At 51.6% G+C, this 18,431-nt stretch overlaps 3 protein-coding genes across 3 annotated transcripts; 1 reads left to right on the top strand and 2 right to left on the bottom strand.

Moving 5' to 3' along the window:
- Nucleotides 1–81: 81 nt before the first annotated feature.
- On the bottom strand, nucleotides 82–10,244 carry PG985_014921 (uncharacterized protein; the record flags this gene model as incomplete). Its single annotated transcript, XM_066834687.1, has 7 exons — nucleotides 82–1,410; nucleotides 1,477–1,890; nucleotides 2,348–2,793; nucleotides 2,872–6,618; nucleotides 6,734–6,833; nucleotides 6,890–7,139; nucleotides 7,192–10,244. The coding sequence occupies 7 exons, from the start codon at nucleotides 10,242–10,244 to the stop codon at nucleotides 82–84; spliced, it is 9,339 nt and encodes a 3,112-aa protein (XP_066677297.1).
- Nucleotides 10,245–11,503: 1,259 nt separating this feature from the next.
- Nucleotides 11,504–14,536, bottom strand: PG985_014920 (uncharacterized protein; the record flags this gene model as incomplete). The annotated part of the gene is made up of 4 exons (XM_066834686.1): nucleotides 11,504–12,256; nucleotides 12,554–12,931; nucleotides 13,011–13,148; nucleotides 13,856–14,536. 4 exons carry the CDS (start codon nucleotides 14,534–14,536, stop codon nucleotides 11,504–11,506), a joined length of 1,950 nt encoding a protein of 649 aa, XP_066677296.1.
- A 1,176-nt stretch (nucleotides 14,537–15,712) lies between these two features.
- On the top strand, nucleotides 15,713–17,561 carry PG985_014919 (uncharacterized protein; the record flags this gene model as incomplete). The annotated part of the gene is made up of 3 exons (XM_066834685.1): nucleotides 15,713–16,880; nucleotides 16,958–17,323; nucleotides 17,377–17,561. The coding sequence occupies 3 exons, from the start codon at nucleotides 15,713–15,715 to the stop codon at nucleotides 17,559–17,561; spliced, it is 1,719 nt and encodes a 572-aa protein (XP_066677295.1).
- Between the last annotated feature and the right edge of the window lie 870 nt (nucleotides 17,562–18,431).

The following is an 18,431-nucleotide window of genomic DNA, read 5'->3' as shown; positions in this document are numbered from 1 at the left end:
CATCCCATCATTCTATAAACCTTCAAGCAATCTACAAGGAACGGACGGCCCCCAAACAGGGCCTCACAGACATCTCAGCATTCAAGACTTATACTTGTCCGCCTCTTCGTACTCAATCTCCTCTACCACCTCGTCATCGCCTAGCTCGGCATCCTCGTGGTAGTTGCCGACATCCATCTCCTCGCCGTGCGGTTGCTGTTGAGGCGCCAATCCAGGCGGCGCACCCGGATCGGCTGGTCCAGGGGCAGAGATCGGCGCAAACAGGGACGAGGTGACGCCGGGGCCCTCGCGGGCGCGCTGGAAGAAGGGCAGGTCCGCGTGAAGCGGCTTGCCATTCGCGATGAAGCCCATGGGGCTGTGGGCGATGTCCTGGCCACGTCGGCGCACCGACAGCCATTCTCGGGTGAACGTGTACGGCTTTGACGTGAAACCGGTCGGGCTAAGCTGGACGACGCTTTTCTGCTCGGCTGGACCGTCTAGAGCCGGGATCGACGCCGCGTCGGTCGAGCTCTCTTCGGCGGGGGAAGACGTATCGTGCTCGGTGCTCGTGTAGGTGAACTCCTCCTTGCTGGCCATGCTCTCGTCAATGGCCAGGGCTTTGCACACCGCCGGGTACTCATCCCAGTCAAAGTAAAGTCTTCCGGCAAACAGGCCGAGCTCCACCACAAGCTCCGGAGGCGCAGACCAGCTCTCAGGCAATGGGGGTATGCTGAAAAACTTCAGCGTATTGAAGCAAACCATGCGCCGCGTCACCGGCGCGGAGTAGGTGAGAAGGTATGTGGGAGTTGCCGTATCTCGAAGCAAGGGTATGAGATCTTCAGCTTCCTCCGGCGTGACCAATACAGCACTTTCCGGCGAGGGCGAATACAGAATCCACTGGACAGGTCTCATGAACTGGTCGCTGTACGACTCAACGATGACCTTCACCGTCTTCTCGAACTCCCCTGACAAGAACAATGGGAAACCAACATAGTCCCGACGTACCCTGTACTTCCGTCCGAGGCCAGTACGGGAGAGAGCGCGGAACATCGGGACGAACCAGTCCGAGCCTCCAGATATGCGACCAGTCCTGGCATAGATGTCCAGGTCCCGATGAAGCCCAGGAAACTTGTGGGGAGGGCAGGGTGGTGGGCGCTTCACCTGTCGAACCAGTTCGATCTCGTATTCGGTCTCGCGTTCTTGCTCTACTTCCTGCAATGCAGATGCGTGTACAGCAGCGCCAGTGTCTTGAAACCCCTTTCGGCGAGTTTCGAGTTCTCTCATATACGGGGCGAGGCTTGACCCTCCTCGAATCGTAGGGGCATTATTCGACTTCCCCTTCTTCTGTGGTCCGTACAACTGTTGTAATGTTTGCCGTTCATTCTGCTTGATTGCAGCGACATACTCGCCCCGTTCATCATCATCATCCACCTGTCAATTCTCAATTAGTAATTGCCCTTACCGTAGAGAACGGACCAAATACTGAAAATCACTTACGAAATGAGGATAATCTAACTCAGCCTGCTTGCGGCGGCAATAATCCGTTCCCTGAGCGTAGTACAATGGCTGGAGTGCTTCAATGCCATCGCAAGTGTTGGTCATCAGCCACTGTAGTACATCTGGTGAATAGATAGACTCGCGGTCCTTTTTCTTGCATATATCGCGTATGCTCCGGTCGACCTCCGGCGGAGCATAGAAGGTCACCAGCTGCGTCGTTCCTAGCTGACGGAGTCTCATCGCAGCTTGGACCGTAGAATCTTTGCCCTGGTTCAACCCCAGTGTAAGGCCTGCTTGGGCGTTGGGTGGGAACTTCAGGTCCGTCCCGCGTGTGTGCACCTCGTCCAGGTAAACCAGCACATCTTCAAGGTTGTCAGCGTAGGGTGTCGCAATCAGAGGCGTTCTTGAGCCCGACTTGGAAACAATCATCGGTTTGTCGCCTTCAAAGTACAGAGCGACGTTGGCATATTTGTCGATATTCAGCCATGTAACTGCCAATGTGTAGTTGTCCATTTCTAGGATGCTGGCGCCAGCATCGATGAGGATTCGGTACCGGTGTCTGCTCAGCATGCCCTGTTGAGTTACGGAGTTAGTACTATTTACTCTCGTGGCAATAAAGGTATTGCCCCAGGATGTCCCATGATGGAATGAACGGATCTCCCGGAATAAACGGCGTAATCAACGCCCCTGAGACACTGGAATAATAAGGGAGTTCCCGCAGAACTTGAGAGAAAAACAAGGGGCAGGGAACAAGAAGGAATAAACACCGAAAGTCACTTACCAGGAAGTCAATCTCTGATAGGCGGTTACCAGACCGATCGGCAATCTGGAAGTATTTTCTGGATCTCGGTTGCAACAGGTAGGTGAGAACCTCTGCATTGGTGTGGGCTAACGGTCTCAGATCATCCTGCTTGATATTGAGCGGAAGCAAGGTCTTGTTGTCGTTTGTGCCAGAGAACCCGGTGGTGCCCTTGAACCGTGAGTTTTCACCGACTCCGGATCGTGAAAATGGCAGCGGTAGATCCCATCCATTGCTTTGGATCTTGACCTTGAACTGTTTGGCATGTCGGGGAAATACAAACGTGTTGAGGTAATAGTCAATGACAGAAACGCGGTAGCGCACGCATGACCAGATCTGGAAGAGCTGCTGGGGGTCATCGACGTTCAGGCTCTGCCAATCTCGAAGGTATTCTGGCAATCGATCGTCGATCCATTTTTCGTACAGGCTGGCTGGATCGTCGGACTTGAGGACCTGCTCAATAGCCTCGCGCACCTGGCTCCCGCTGAGACCACCATGGTAAAACGACAAGCAGGTAACTGTTGTAATAGAGTCAGTTTGTTTTTCTTTAAATCAAGAAGGCAGGGCACTGATAGCGATTGTAGTATGAAACTCACGTAATATAGCAACATCACAATGACCATACTCCGACTGTTCGCTCGGTACACCTTTGGCCAGATACGGTACTGCAATCGGGTCCCTTGCTGGGTGCAGTCCGTACTCAACGTTCCATCGCTTCCTTAAAGTCGAGATCAAGATTCGCTGGCACAGTAATCCTCGGAGAAGGTAGACGGTTTGTCGGACGTGGACCTGATCGGGGCAAAGTTTGGCAATGCGGTCGATAGAAGTAGGTCGCATTTTTCCGCCGGAGAGGAATTCTCGGATGGCAACTCTGTCCTGTAAGTCTAGTGATTCCATCGGTAAGATGCCCATCCGGCCTTGCAGGATGTCATTGAGCAGGCGCCGAACTAGCTCCTCGCCTACATCTGGTCGCAGCAGATATATACGAAGGGGAAAGCCACCTTGGGGTCGCCTAACAACCTGTACGGACTCGCGATGCGACTTTGCGAGGTCGTACAAGTGCATGTCAACCAAATTCAAGATAGATTCTATCACCATCCACCGTGTTGGATGGCCGTCGACTGAATAGAGGCTGCCAGAAGGGTAGATAAGTTGAGTTCTCACTGCGAGAATATAATCGCTCTCGTCCATGATGTCTCGCGCTGTTGAGTTCAGCCACTGCTGCGTTCGTATCATGACGCTTGCCTCAGGAACTCTCTGATCCAGCAACCGTTGCTGCCCGCTTAGCATAAACGAGAGATTATGCTCTGGAACACAAAGCATTACGCCACTCTGTTTCTGGATTTCGCGATGCAGGGAGTGGTACAGTTTGATGTTCTCTTCCTTGGTCGACGTTCGACGCGAAAAAGGAACATGACGCACTTGGCGACCAAGTAGACTGCCGAGACTGGTAGCTAGAAGCTGGGCGGTTTGCTGAAGGAGAGCCTTGGGTACGATAACTCTCACAAGGCTCTTGGTGTCTGCAAGCATTGTAGCAACCATCGGAATGACACAGGAGGTCTTGCCTTGGCCCATATTCATCTGCAGAACACTGTTCCCATCTGATTTCGGATTGGCGATGGCCAAAGCAACATCAACCTGCGTCTCACGGATCAATATTTCCGACTCAATCTCTAGCAGCAGCCAATCAGGATTCTTGTAGGGAGACCAGTTTGTGTGCCCGAGATTTTTCATCTCCTCCTCCAAACGAGACTTTTGACCGGCTCTCTCGTATGTGGTGATGCGTTTTCGCCTCTGTAGATCAGTGATTGATAACCCCAAATCTACGAGGCTTTCTTTCATTCCAGATCCGAAGGATACCTTAGGGTTGGATTTTGAACGCAGCTGTTCAAGGAGTGTTACAACCGTGACGATTGGCCAAAGCCGGCCCTGAACGAGCCACTGAATTTGATCCATGGAAAACTGACCCATCTGGCGTATTGTAGCATCGATGAAGAAGAACTGCTGAAAAATCCTAGCTTGAATATCGGCGATTTGGGGCACCTTCAGATTCATGGAGGATACTGCCTTGGCTTCATGGACCTTTAAGGCTTTGAGACTGGCTCGCAGGTCCTTCGCGTACGCCCTGGAAATAGCCGATTTTGGGTTATCGATTCTTTCGATGATCTGCTCTAATTCCTGTAAGATTGAGATCCGTTCCGTCTTCGATGGGCTCAATTCTTGCGCAATCGAATCTCGTTGTAGTTCCGAACTTCGCTCACCGCAATAAGTCGATATGCTGGATGAAACTGCCGTCTTCATGAGATCCTTCCCGAGCTGGGGTATGTCGTATCGCCTTGGTGGCCTGGCAAACATATCGTTTGTAGTCACGAAATACCTTCTCGGAATGTCGCTATCGGCGAATCGCGCGCCAAGGAGCTTCTGTACCTCTTCGAGGTGCACCACGAAGACATGATTCTGATGTAATCGCTGCCACTCAGGAAGCACGGCCTCAAGGCCCAGCTGTACATCCACCAATTCGAGTGCGCCCAGTCCATCGAGCGTAGGATTCTGACATGGCCATTGCCGAAGGAGATGCTCGGCGAATGATCTGCAATCTCGGTTTGCCCTATCCTCATGGATTGCGCGGGCTTGCATTAGTTGTCTTCGCGCCTTGGCGCTCGCGTATTGCATGAGGGGAAGGTCCTCTGGACCAGGAGCCTTAAACGGGTCGATCGCTTTCAGCAAGCTTTCAGCTGTAGGCACTTGATCCACGCGCAGGTTCTCGTACTCTGCGGCCAGCGGGTACTCGAGAATCCTTAGCTCTTCGAATAGGAAAAACGCAGCGATTGTCCTTATCAGGGCGGTTGGTGCGTTGAACCGGAAAGAAATAGTTGCCAAGAGAAACATGACCTCGTATTCGCAGCTTGAAGTTCGCAAATGGTTAACCAAGGGCCCCCAAAGCTTGCAAACGTCGATATCAAGCCGTTCGCTGAGACTCAGTTGCTCCAACTCCTCCGAGTAGCCTTGGATAGAAACACATTGCGCCAAGGCGCCTGGAAGGTTTTGTACAGTAGCCATCATTGGACGTCTTGCCTTGAGTACATCCACTATCCCGTATACGTTGTTGTACTTGATGCTAGTGTCGCTCGGAACATCACGGGACCTGTATTTCAGGTCCTCGGCCGCTTTGGGCTGTGGCAGGGACTCAATCAATCGATGATGAAGTTGACGACGAATCAGAGCCCTTCTCGACAGGTGAGGGTCGTCGGAAATCGACTCGAGGAGTTCTGTGGTAGTGAAAGGTCCGAAAACACCTAGCTTCGACGACTTCTGTAGTATAGCCTCAACAAGAGGGCGGAAAGCATCGTGCTGGTTCGATACTGGATGACGTGCATCCCAGTGCTCGCGTTTCATTGATTTTTTGTCTTCCGGGTACCATTCGCGCAGGGGTGATAATTTGGCAATGGACCGAAGAATCGTAATAGGCTGTGTACCGAGGACAGTCCATGGTTGGCTGACACCCGAGGCCAGGAGGTCCAGTGCCTCTTCTGTGCCAGTTCTGCCGGTGAGAGGGTCGGGTTGGTAGCCACACGAGGTGAAAGCGTGGACCTCGGCCTTTTTGTATACCATCGTAGGCTCAGAGGAGCACTCTAGCCGGCCTAGCGTGCTGTTGACGACATACTTTAGGTAATGTACAAAGGTTGAATCCATTGGCTTCACGAGCACTTGGACATGACACCCCCGTTTCACCACTTCCAGATCCCCTAGCGGCATGAGAATGGATCGCTGCGTCGGATCAGTCGTGTCTTTGCAGACCAGCTTGCTGTCAAAGCCGTACCAAGTGCCAGCGTCCTGGTTCGTATCGATCTCAAGACGAAGCTGGAAAGACTGCAGTCTCTGAAACCTGTTAACCCAAAACCTGATGTTCATCCTTTTCAGGTCGACAGTAAGAGCCGTGGTTTCAGGCTGATAGAGCGTCAAATGCTGTCGCGACTCGAACCCATGCAGAATGCGAGCGAACCGACCGAATAGGGGTGAATAGGGATCAACCAAAGTCTCCTTGGCGCCTTGGGGATATTTCTTTGACACAGGTGTTCTCCGACTGCACCTCCAGTCGTTCATGTCAAGTGACCAATTGCGTAGTTGGCTGATCCATGGGTTATTCCGCGGTCGTATTTCAAGCCGGCCAGTCTTGACGTTCAGCCAGTGGATGCAATCATCCACGAGCGATGCCGGTAGGTCCACGAAATTACCCCGGTTGAAGACTTCATGTGGAATGTATTCCAGTACATCGTTTTGTTTGACGATTCGGATGATCGTCGATCCCTTTTGATCATAACCAACATGGGTCCGCCATCCTTCTACGTGAACACAGAGAGCTAATGGAATAAACGGTTAGTCAACTGGGCAATAGTCTCCAGTCCAAAGAAGTAACCAGTTGAAACTGAGAAGGATAGGTAACCAGGCGTTACTTACCATGGGACATCCCTTCGACATCAGAGGGGAATTTCATGAGACTTTGGTTTCCGAATAAGGTTGCCAAAACCATGGAACTCTTTTCGTCGGTGGTTAATCTCTGCGAGGTAACCGTCAGCGTCATTGCTTGCCAGTTTGAGGACAATAAATACTAACACCCAGTGGCTCGCCATCCACCAGTAAAGACCCATGGACGAAATTGTAGTTGACTAGTTGGAAGCCCTCATTATGACCCGATTCTCGAAGATGAAGCGTTACGCTATCACCATCAGCGGAAAATGTGTCGATTTCCTTGGATACCGATGCTGGCCACGTAGTATGGAGGGATCGAACCAGATTTTGGCCTTGATCTGACACCAAGATGGATCGCAGTTTGGCACGCACACCATGCATCAGTCTCAAATCCCTTATACGTGAGCGTTAGCATTGGTCATTTAGCATAGAATGGAGTCTCGTACCTGATGATGTGGCTGCGAGCCAGTCTTGGCAGCTCTTGAACGTTCTCGGGGATGTTGTCATGAACAACAATGCACGCTTCAAGGAAGGCAGTGATGGCAAAGTCCGGTGATTCTTCGACGTCCAGCAGCTTGAAACAGACTCTCTTACAAAGCAGAGCGGCCAGCAATAGGTAAGTTTGGCAGTTTTTGGCCGATTTCGAGTCCGATGCTTGGCATGTTTCCGACCTTAGTTTCCGTACCCATAGTGTGGTGACTTCTCTGATTCGGTCGAGGATTGCCATGGTCGTGTCGGTATGTTCCGAAGTCAGTTCAGTCACGCGAAGCACAATGGTGAGAATGGTTTCCATGACGTTCGTTTCCCTCCAATTTGAGGCAATGCATTCCAACTTCAGCTGCAACTGAGTCAAAAGGCGTTCACATAACGATGAATCCGATAAAATTGAGTGTGCGACTCCATGAGGCTCATTTGTTTCGCTCGGAGGGCCCAATTGCCAAGCTAGATGGCTGACCAACATGACAACAGACTCGGTTGAAAAGTTCAGGCTTGATGATGCCAGCTCTGTCAACAGTGTGACCCATCTTCTGGCCTTTCCCGCCATTAAGAACTGGAAGGCCATGTATTCGTGCACGTTGAGGCCAGGAGGGCACGACGACTGGCTTCCCACGATCTCGTATGAGGATGGGCCTCCACCGGTATCCTCAAAGCCAGGTGTATCCTGGAGAGCAGCAAATGGCGAATTCTTGGGAAGCACCAGTCGGCACTGATGCGCAAAGCTGGGCCGCAAACGCTTCCATCCAGGCCAACTCTTCGATTTGCGATCGAAATAGCTGTATGATAACGCGTTGGGCTTGAAGATCTGACTCTGATCGACCGGAAATCGCTGGTGTGCGTAATGGGTGCCGAGGAATGACTTCGTCGTCGATGCGAGGGATATGCTACCAGTCGAAGTATGGTATCTCTCCAGCTCGCTGTAATTCTTCAACTCCACCTTAGGCGTAACATTTGTTTCCAGCTCTAGGTTCTGCACGCCGAAGTGGATGGCAATGGCCCAGGTCACGTCCCTGTAAGCTGCAAAAGCCTCTGGACAGGCGAGCTCGAAGACGACCACTTTATTCATTACCTCTCCTGCCGGTAAAGGGTCCTCGAAAACGCGAATGCTCAGCCGCTGCCTCTCCCTAGTCAGGTAGCATTTGTTGCAGTGCCGATGGTGTATAGGCTGACCGTAGGTGTCCTCAATGTAGACGCATGTCGACTCCTCAATGTCACGCGAAAGTTCATGATATTTCGCTGTTTTTTCATCCAACTCTCTTATCTTCTCTTTTCGCCCTTCTTCAGCAGCGATCTCGATGGCGCTCATCAAGTCTTGGAACTGGGGCTCTCCAGATTCATCGTAGTATCTCTCTGCAAAGCAGCCTTTCATCGGATCGTCGAATATTGTCATGTAACCTGCTCGAGAATTCTGTATGCGGTGAAGAATGTATTCCTCGATTCGTCTGGCCCGAATCATATCTTCAAGCAAGGGAAGATGAAGAACTTCAAGGATGCGAGAGGGGAAGAGAGGGCGGTAATCCCTCAGCAAAGGATATTCGAAACAGGCTGCTTTGTCCAGTTCCATCCAGGCCTGCATAATGCTCAACAGCATCGCCGACTTCTGTTCAACATTATCGTTGTAGTGAGTTTCAACACGATCCATGTATTCCTCAATGGCTGTCTGTAGGTCGAATATGTCATATGACTGGTTTAGCTTCGCCTCTCTCTGAAATAGATGGAAATACGTCTCGCCCATACGCTGGATCTGCGTCCTTCGCATGGACTTGCCTGGCTCGAACGGGCGTTTTGGCCTAACATAGCCTTTGAATCGGAGTCGTGCTTTCTCCAGATAATGGCGACTGGAGTACATGTGCAGGACAAGATCCGAGTCTTGAGCCTGACGGGGAACCAAAGGGATGTGCTTGGTTCGACCTTGCTTTTCACTGTTCCACATCAAATCAATGCGCTGTGTCGCTTCGTGTGTTCTATTGTGAAAACCCGCTGAAGCAGCCTTCATGATCGGGCCAGCGAGCACTTGCACTTCCGATGAAGATTCTGCGATATCGGCCTCGAGCTTGAAAAGACGCCGGCAAAGTTTTGTAACCAGGAACGACTGGTTCTCAATGCTGACTACATCCTTGGATCCCTCGAGAAACTGCTCCAGCAGTGTCGATATCAAGAGCTTGTAATGGATCCTGCCGAGCTCGTCGCCGAGAGCCATGGACAGGTAGCGTTCCAATGCCACTTTCAGGACGAGTAAGTACGGGAGTCGACGGAATGGAACTTCTGTGTTGTTCCAGCAGACATCGTCCCGGATTCGCTTTCGGAGAAGCTTGGGTGCGATTCGAGTGCCATTGGCTTCAAGTGTGGCGGCGAGAAGAGATGTGATGATGGACGGGTCGCGGGTTTCGCGGTTCTCCCAGACTTGCATCCCTGCCTTGGTGATGAACTCGAAGTTCTTGGTAGACTCGATGGAGGCTTGCTCGAGGAAAGCGGTGAGACTGTCGAGGAATGCCTCATCTGCGAGCAAAGATGTTGGGATCTGCACGGCAACGCCGGGAAAGTCCCACTGTAAAGCGCCTTTTGAGGCCAATACATCCTCTCGCTTGGCTGAAGCCTCGAACATCTCAAAGACGACAGATTCCTTGCCGTTGAGCTTGTGCATCAGGATTGCAGCATTCTGGGCTGCGACGTGGAGGATGACGAATTCGCCGTCTGACGTAGCAAACTGGCGTAATTGGGAGTGAAGCCGGGTTCGATCCAACCGACCAGCAGGATTGGTGACTTTCGTTGCTGTCTCCAGAGTGTGGCAGATCCTCTGCCAAACAGCATGCGAGGATTCATCTTGCAGGTGGTCGCGCATCTGACGGGATGCATCGATTATTCGGTCCACCAGTGCCGTCTCCAGCTGTGGGATGATCGGATCCTCCCGTTGTGGCAGCTGGATCGGAAATGCCAGATGGTTGAATAACGATTCGAGTAGTCGAATGCGTGACCTTTTTGCCTTCTCCAGATTATCCATGGTGACAGTGAGTGAGTAGATGAGGTGAGCTCACTGGATGGAGAGATGAAAATGGTGGAAAAGTGCAGGTGGAAGGAAAGTGGGTGGTTGTGGGTGGGTGTCGACAAACGGACGGTTATTCCACCTCGAACGTGGGTGGTTGTGGGTGCATTGACAAACGGACGATTATTCCAACTCGAAGTCGAGTAACGAGCACCGAATAATGGCGTTTACCCGAGTGGAAAGCACTTTACAGCAATTGATTATTTCCAACAAATTGCCCCACCTCTCTATAAGTGGAAGTGGAAGGATAGGTGCAGGTTCCAAGTCAATGCTTGCTTGACCTCCAGCTTCCAGTGCTGGTGATAATGCCTACCAAAGTAAGTACCTAGAACACAATTGATGCAGCACGTATTAATGGATTAATGTTTGTGGTCAACGGCGTCCCCAAACCTTACTACCATTCCAGCGAATCGTAAAAAGCCTACCTACCTAGCTTGTAAATAACTACATTCGATTGGACCACATCTTGCATAACAATATGGCCAGGCTGCCACACACTTGCTACGCACTGGCTATGCTGAGTCAACGGATACCTGCATGCAGCCCGATGGAACACCGGCGAGGCCCAACAGCCAATTTTTATTGTTTACAACAGACTGGTGCCCATCTGTGTGGTTGCATTGGCGAAAGGACTGATTGGCTAGCAATGTGCATTCGGATGCATGGCCACGCAGCCTAGGACACAGGAACCGGGCGGCATCCGGAACGGAGAAAACAACATGTTTGCAACGAGGCTACGGCGCGCTTATCCAATTGCAGGCATGCATGCATGTATGTGGCGGCAGATAAATAGTGCATGTGTACCGCTTCCGAATGCGGGAGGCCCTCCACGCTTGACGTGCCGCGGCAGCCTGGCCGAGAGTGGGTAAGCGACAAATCCCCAAGACCGGCAAAAATCCATGTCGATTACGTGTGGCACATATCATAACTGGTTTATGAAAGATACCTGGAAGGGGGGGTTAAACAGCACCCTGTAAAGTCGTAGATGCGATTGCTGTTTCATCTCAAGGTTTCCGAATCCGCGGCAACACTGTGGTTTGATGCACTACGCAGATCGGCGAGCAGCAAGAAGGCGTTCGTTCCAATCTATGATGATGATGACGATTATGACTATGTTACAACATGGCTCTATCGCATTCAGCTTTTCATTAATCTGACTTTTGAACGCAATTCATGTATGTGCAACCGTAGCGGTGCTTCGTTTGGTACCCAAGTCTTCAGCTCCCGCTCTTCCAATCCCTCTTCCACAACCAAAACACCCCCAAGGGATCCCGCTCTCTCTGGCCCGAGAAGTAGTACCCCGTTATCCCCAGCGGTGTGACGGCGCCCCTCCAATTGAAATGGTGGCGACCTAGGTAACGTTTGCGGAGCGAAAGGTTGCATGTCACCAGGTCGAGGTGACCGTCCAGCCGGAAAGCACCCACATGATCCACGCAATCCACCGCACAGATTTCGACTCGGTCTCCTCCCTGCGATGGCGACTTTTGGAAGCGAATTTGCATCATGGGCGGGTCGACACGGGATTGGGTCTCCAGCCCGTAGGTATATAAACCTTGCCATTCACCGGAATCGATCTCGTCCATCATCGCTCTCTTGCGACTCTCGTACCACAGTCCCCAGCTACCGTTCGCGAAGGGCGAGGAAGAACACGGCTGTACCCCATTCGAAGCCATGTATGCCTCGGGCAAAGGTATGCTCTCCGCTGAATTGGTACCACTCGGGCTGTGAGCCGAAGTATCTGGCGACGAACTGATGTGCTGCTGGGGGAGGAACGGAATGTTTTCGGGACACGGTGGTGCATTTTCCGGCGATGGAATCATCTTCAACTGGGCACGGGCGACCAAGGCGCACACCAGCAGCGCCATGCTTTGGGGAAGACTGTCTGGAGCCGCGCTGTCTCGGACGCCCCAGTCGTCCGCAAAGGTATGCAAGAGGCGGCGGAGAGCACGTGGAACGAAAGCAAGCGAACCCTGCGGCCAGCCAGAATCGAGTGGACCAGCAATATCCATTGCCATTGCGAGCCCTGAGTTATACAGCCAACCACTGTCCCGCATGGCACAGATTGCTAAGCAGAATGAGAGCTCCAAATCCCGTGAGCTCAAAGATCTCATGAGGTATGGCGGCTCAGGGGTGTTTGGCGTCAACGCGTACATGTATGTACATAGCTCATCGAGGAGTCGCATCACCTTCTTGTCGCAGGCTGAGGAACCTGGATGAAGTCAGTTTTCGGCATTGGGCGAGGCATGGGTGAACTTACAGCCCCATACTATCGACATGCTCAAAATATCCAAGTACTTCTCCAATGATTCAATGGTATTCGAATTGTGGTCCGGACCGAGGTGCGAGACGGGCTCGCTGACATCCGGTAGCCCGGGCAATGTGAACATTAACAGAACTCGTTGGAAGGTGGGGGTGACGGTCTGGGAGTGCGCCGCTAGGTCGGTGGAAACGTTTGAAACCGGCTTCCTCAGCTCGTCACCGATGCGTTCCAATCGGGACCCAGCCATCGATAGGCATTTCCAGATCAACCGTTGTTGATCAGCTTGGCCCTGCTCCGATGCATCTCCCATGTTTTCCAGTTTCTTAGAGATGCGGGCGACCAAAGCATCCTTATCCGCAATTGATCGCGACGAGACAGGAGGAATCTGGTAGAAAAATCAGTACATGCTACAAGAGCTTCATGGTGAGGTTAAATTTGCTCGTATCATGAACCACGGGGCTTACATTGTCTATGAACCCTCGCTTGAAGATGGTGCTGTTATCGCAAGCGTTGCGAAGCGAACGGCAAGTTCCGGTCAGAGCGAAGACGTCACGCGGCGAACAGTACCAGGCGACATGATGGAGCAGCTCGATGGGTAAAGACTGAAGAGCCATAGTCTCATTAGGTTCAAAACAAAATGCCTGCGAATGAATGAAGCCAGTCGCGAGGGTCACGTCAAAGAACAGTGCAACTTGCCAAAACTTGAGTACTTCAAATAGTAAGCATGAGGAAGCAATTGGCGATCCAAAGGCGGGGACTGCAGCCTGTGCAGCCTGCAGGGCCCGAGGTCCACCAAAAGCACTTGGCTGCTTGGCACCTCTTAGTGGCTATTAATAGCCAGCGGGTGGGTTTTAGCGCCAGGCGATTGGGCGGAGAAAAGGGGTGAGGGGCTTGCATGTAGGCACCTCAACTGCAGTTATGGGCACGACTGTAGTTGATTATGCCAATGACTGCTACAAATTAAGAGCGCATTGCTCCTAGGCATAACCATTCTCCTCAAATAGCTATTCCATTTGGCGTTTATTCCACATGCGCTATCAGTCGGCGGCTGTCCGACCCCAGTTCTATCAACGCCTTCGGAGGCAAGTGACAATGCCCGCTATGGCGGCAGGCAAACCAATGCCGATCCCGCAACCGAGGGCAATCTTATCGGACTGGCTGAATCCGCCCGACTCTTCGCTTTGAGGTGCTGGGCTCTAATGGAGCCCTAATATTCACGCACGATTCGTCGTAGTTACCTTGAATCATTACTGTGACACAGAAAAAGGGGAAGGGGTCGCGAAAAGAAAATGAAACCAATTGGACGTACCGTTGTACTACCACCGCTATCGGCGACAATGAGGTTCACTTGTTGACTTGTATCCAGGCCACGGAAGAGTTCTCCCAAGCGTTTTTTTCGAGGATTGGCGCTATACACGTCGTCGCACTGCTCCACGACATATAGGGCCGTGGCTTGTCCCTCGCTGATCTCTTGGTACAGGAAGCGGCGACCCCAAATTGGCACAAGGATGTCTAGAAGAGTACCCATGTATCGGTCGATGAAGTCATCCGTCTCCTCCGAGCAGAGATAGTTGGGAAATGTCACGGCTACCACTTTGATCGTGATCCCCAAGTCGTCGGCGAGGTTTGTCGCGATAGTATGGAGTTGCGCGAAGTGTTCCGACAGGAGCTTCCGCATAGTGGCACGGTCCAGTCGGCCTTCAGTCTGCGAAATGCGTAAAAGGGTCTTGCCTCCTGGTAGCTGCTCAACGACGCGCTTCCGAGGTATGCCGGACAGGTAGGTGAGCATAGACTTGAGAGGAATGCTCTCGTCGCATTCTCGGGCCTGCCATCCGGTCACCCACGCGCCCTCGTGCCAGCCAGCAGAGGCTATGACCTGATGAGAATAGCTCGCCCGATCTATATCATGAGCGTTGGACTCGTCGGCAGGGACGGGGACCCTGCACAGATGCGGGAGAGAGCCTCCTTTCATGTAGTAAGCCAAGGACATTTTGGAACAACTATGTCCAAAATCCAAGCCAAGGCATCTGAGGCGCAGGGACATACACATTAGCAAAGCCGTAAACATAAATTGTTGATGGGCTGAGTCAAAACTCACGCCTCTCCTTCTTCGAAGTTGTGGTCATGGTGAGTTCCGCGAGCCCTAGGTGGGGGTGAAACGCGGATTTCGGATTGAGACATCTTTCTGTGTGGGCGATGACTTCTACTGGGACATCGAGTGCTCAACTGGAGAAATCGGCAGGACTCAGTAGGCGGCTTGCTGTTAGCCTGGCCCATCCTATAAGGCAAGGAGCAATAAATTAGGTGCCCGCAAATTGCACAATACTGTGTCGCAAACCAGAAAACAAACTGACGAAAGTCTAGCAAGCTCTGCCGGGGGAATAGTTTGTTAGAACGTAAATGTATCTTATGTGAAGCATTCGGGGCTTACCCCGATAGTTTCCTATCTGTTATTACAATTTAATAGGCGCTTTCAGGTCGAATCCTGGTCCCCGGGTTTCATGGATAAGAATCCCAATGTCGGGTGGTACTGACAAACACTGAAGCCCTGAAAATCAATAGCCGACCACATGTATAGGTAGTTACATTGCGCCAAAGTCTTTAGTTGTACTCAACTTGCTAGCTCTCTAGCCCGATTCAGTAACTTATAAGGGTACAAACCATGAGGTATAGGTGCCAAGCTCTTTTCAGTCTTCGCTGCAGCCCACCCATGTCTAACACCAGCTGGGTTAGGTAATTACTTCGTTTGGCAATGAAAAAAGAAGGAAAACCAAATAACCGGCGATCCACGTAACGCAGGTTAAACATCTGCATTAGAAGCAGATTATCCAGTTTCAAATCAAATGCAATTTGGTGTTGTGCGGGTGGTTGCAGGCTCTGGCTTTTCTCTTCTGTTGGAATCGCGCAAGTACTTCTTCGGAGCTTTGGAAATCAATGCCAGATGCCTCCTAAAGAAAGCACTTTTTCAAGTTCAGTCCCTGGAATCAATGCGCATATCATTCGAATCAGCACCACACTTCTAAGCCTACTCGATAGGTGTTCGGCTTCCAACAACCCACCTGAATTGTCCCCCCCATCAGTTACCATGTCACATAACAATCCAGACCTCGATGCACCCCCTTGGACTGGGGATATGCCTCGCCAGTTAGCATATTTCCTGGCCAAAATGACCCAGCGCCTCGATGAAAACACACAGGACCCGACCGCCAACGCGAGGCAGCCCTCTTCCCTGCGCGACTGGCTGTCGCATTACTTGAACGACAGAAGCTTGCCCCCACCGTCGTCTTCGCTCGAGTCACCCCAAACCCCCGCACCCAAGTTCAACGACATCCCAGCCGGCGCATCCCTCGACCAGATTGAGCAGATCCTCATCGATGACGCTTCCGACCTGCAAGGCTATCGTTACTACGTGTTGAAGCCATTCCGAGACAAGCTCATCGAGAGCTGGGACATGTACTACCCCTGGCTACAAGTATGGCGTGGGAGAGTGCGCGCGGCCGCCGCAGACGCACAGGCAAGAGGTCTTTTGGACAACTCGTATGAGCTCATGCAGCGCTTGAGGCTTCGAGATCCGTCGGTATCGGATCTCAACAAATGCAAGATATCCTACGAAACAGGCTTTGGGAAGGAGTATTTCACCTTCACTGGGATTGAAAATCATCCAGAAAAGAAGCCCAGCGACGAAAGCTCGATTGATCAAGAAGTTTATGATGACGCTAGCGAGTATCAAGTCGATGGCGACTATAGCTCCGCGATCCTCTCCGGCATCCGAACTCACCGTCACTCACAAGGAGAAGATATAGCTGATCTCGAAGTTGGAGATTCGTCACAGGATTTCGTACTTGATTCACATGTCACCTCCAGCTTGGTGGAGGTCGTTGACTTTCTGTCGCAACGTGGAAACGTTGAGGCCAATGTCTACGACTGCATCAACACTATTCTTGGGCGGGAATCACCACCCAACTTGCCAGTCCTACCTCAGCCTAGCCGTGGAGAGTTGGGTATGTTATTGGAGTATGCCGCGATTTCTGATCTCGAGTTTGATACTAGCACTGCGTGTTCTCGACCGATTACACTGGCTGAGGCATTGGGCAGCAAGTTGTGGGTTTCTAAGACCCGATCAGGATTATTCTGTGTTCAATGTCCTTGCCCACCGATCCCGAGCCCACTACTTCCCAGCGGCAACTCGGGGGCGACTCATGATCTCCTTCCACGGCACTTCCATATAGACCCTCTTGTCGGTGACTTTGGGTTGCGGCATTTCAAGGCCAAACACAAGTACCACTACAGAATCAAAAGTTGTGAGAAACCACTGGCGGACTATGGTAGAAAAGGTACGTCTTATCATATAAAGTTTGAATTTCGCTGCATCAACTGGATACTTATAAGGTCATTACTTGATCAGTACAAGACAACGACCCAACCGACCTGACCATCGCCTGCCACAACTTTGCTATTAGGCTGTGGTTTAGTCACCTTGTTTCAGAATCTGGAACGTTTCTACAACACCCGCTTCCAGACGGAGACGACCAGCAAGATTCTGCCAGTCTGGTGACAAAGTCCATTACAGCGAGCTGCTTGTCGACCAAGGGCTATTACCAGTTCCCCCTGGGACGGGATAGCACCCAACGTTATGTGCTCATATGTACGCACCCAGACTGCAATTGGATCTTCAACAAAGATCCGTTCAAGATGAAGAGAGCTGTACATCATTTCCTACGCCACTATGGCCAGAACTTGAGTGATGGACAGATTCTTCGTCAATTCGTATTCCGAGGTGAGCTTCAAGGCTTCGATGCTACTTACTACGCTAATTCTAGTGCTATTTAGTCATCGACGATATGCCGAATGAATACGGCGCCGGGTCACCTCAGAATGTGCATGGGACAAACCCGCCTGCGGTATCTATTGAAGATGCTGGGAGCGTACAACGAGGTCGATCTGACGAGTCAAGCTTTGCCAGAGAGGGGACCTCTGCGCAGAGTGATATGAGCTACTGCAAGGAGGTATCGTGAACTTTCCTCTGATCACTTAGGTGTTTCTGGATGGGGCTGACTATGTTTACAGTGTGATACTCGTGGGCATTCGTGCGACCAATCACGTCCGTCTTGCTCCTTTTGCCTCAGTCGAAATCTCGCATGTTCTTACAGCCGCAGTGAATCCGGAGACCACAATTCGGAGGCCGCAGTCAAGCTTCCCCAAAACCGTTCATACCAGAAATGGTGTAAGCTAGATTTGCAATCTGCCTGCCGCTTGCGGGGCCTGGACGCAACTGGGTCATACCCCGAGCTGGGTCAGCGGCTCCGCGAAGCTGACGCGATTGCTGATGAAAGAGCTCGGGATTCTGGATCGACCCAAAAGCCTGGCTACCTGAGCTTTAAATGCGGACGGTGTGGTAGTAATGGCCGGCCTTGTGTCTATGTTTTTGTCAGCGGAGGAGGCAATTCCTGCGAGGCTTGTGAGAGGAAACAACAAAAATGCAGCTTTGGGGAAGTTGGGCCACGGACAAAGCTCATCGCCCTCGAGAAGGCGCAGAGACTCAAGGAGTTGCAGAGACTCGAGGAGGTACAGAGACGCAAGGACGTACAGAGACAGAACGGTAGCTTCAAAAGAAGGAGAGTGACCCTCGAGTAGGAACTAGGACGGAAGGAAACAGCAGCGGTGTCCGACGCGATCTCTTCTCTTCAAAACCAAATATTACGGTGTTAATGAACATTCTGATTCCTGCGAAGATCAATACAACGACAACTGTGTCCTACGTGCGATGATGTATTATAGATAGGTTACCCGCCAAAACCGGGACTATCGTTCTTTAAAAGTGGTACGGGACCAGGCCTCTTGAACAATGCTGTAAGTCAATTAAGCGATCCAATTCGTTACCAAGC

Source organism: Apiospora marii, assembly GCF_038362585.1.
Source record: "Apiospora marii strain CBS 49790 chromosome Unknown utg000012l_segment0_segment0, whole genome shotgun sequence".
Taxonomy (NCBI): domain Eukaryota; kingdom Fungi; phylum Ascomycota; class Sordariomycetes; order Amphisphaeriales; family Apiosporaceae; genus Apiospora; species Apiospora marii.
The sequence above is the reverse complement of the archived record's forward strand: the minus strand, read 5'-3'. Positions and strand labels throughout refer to the sequence as shown.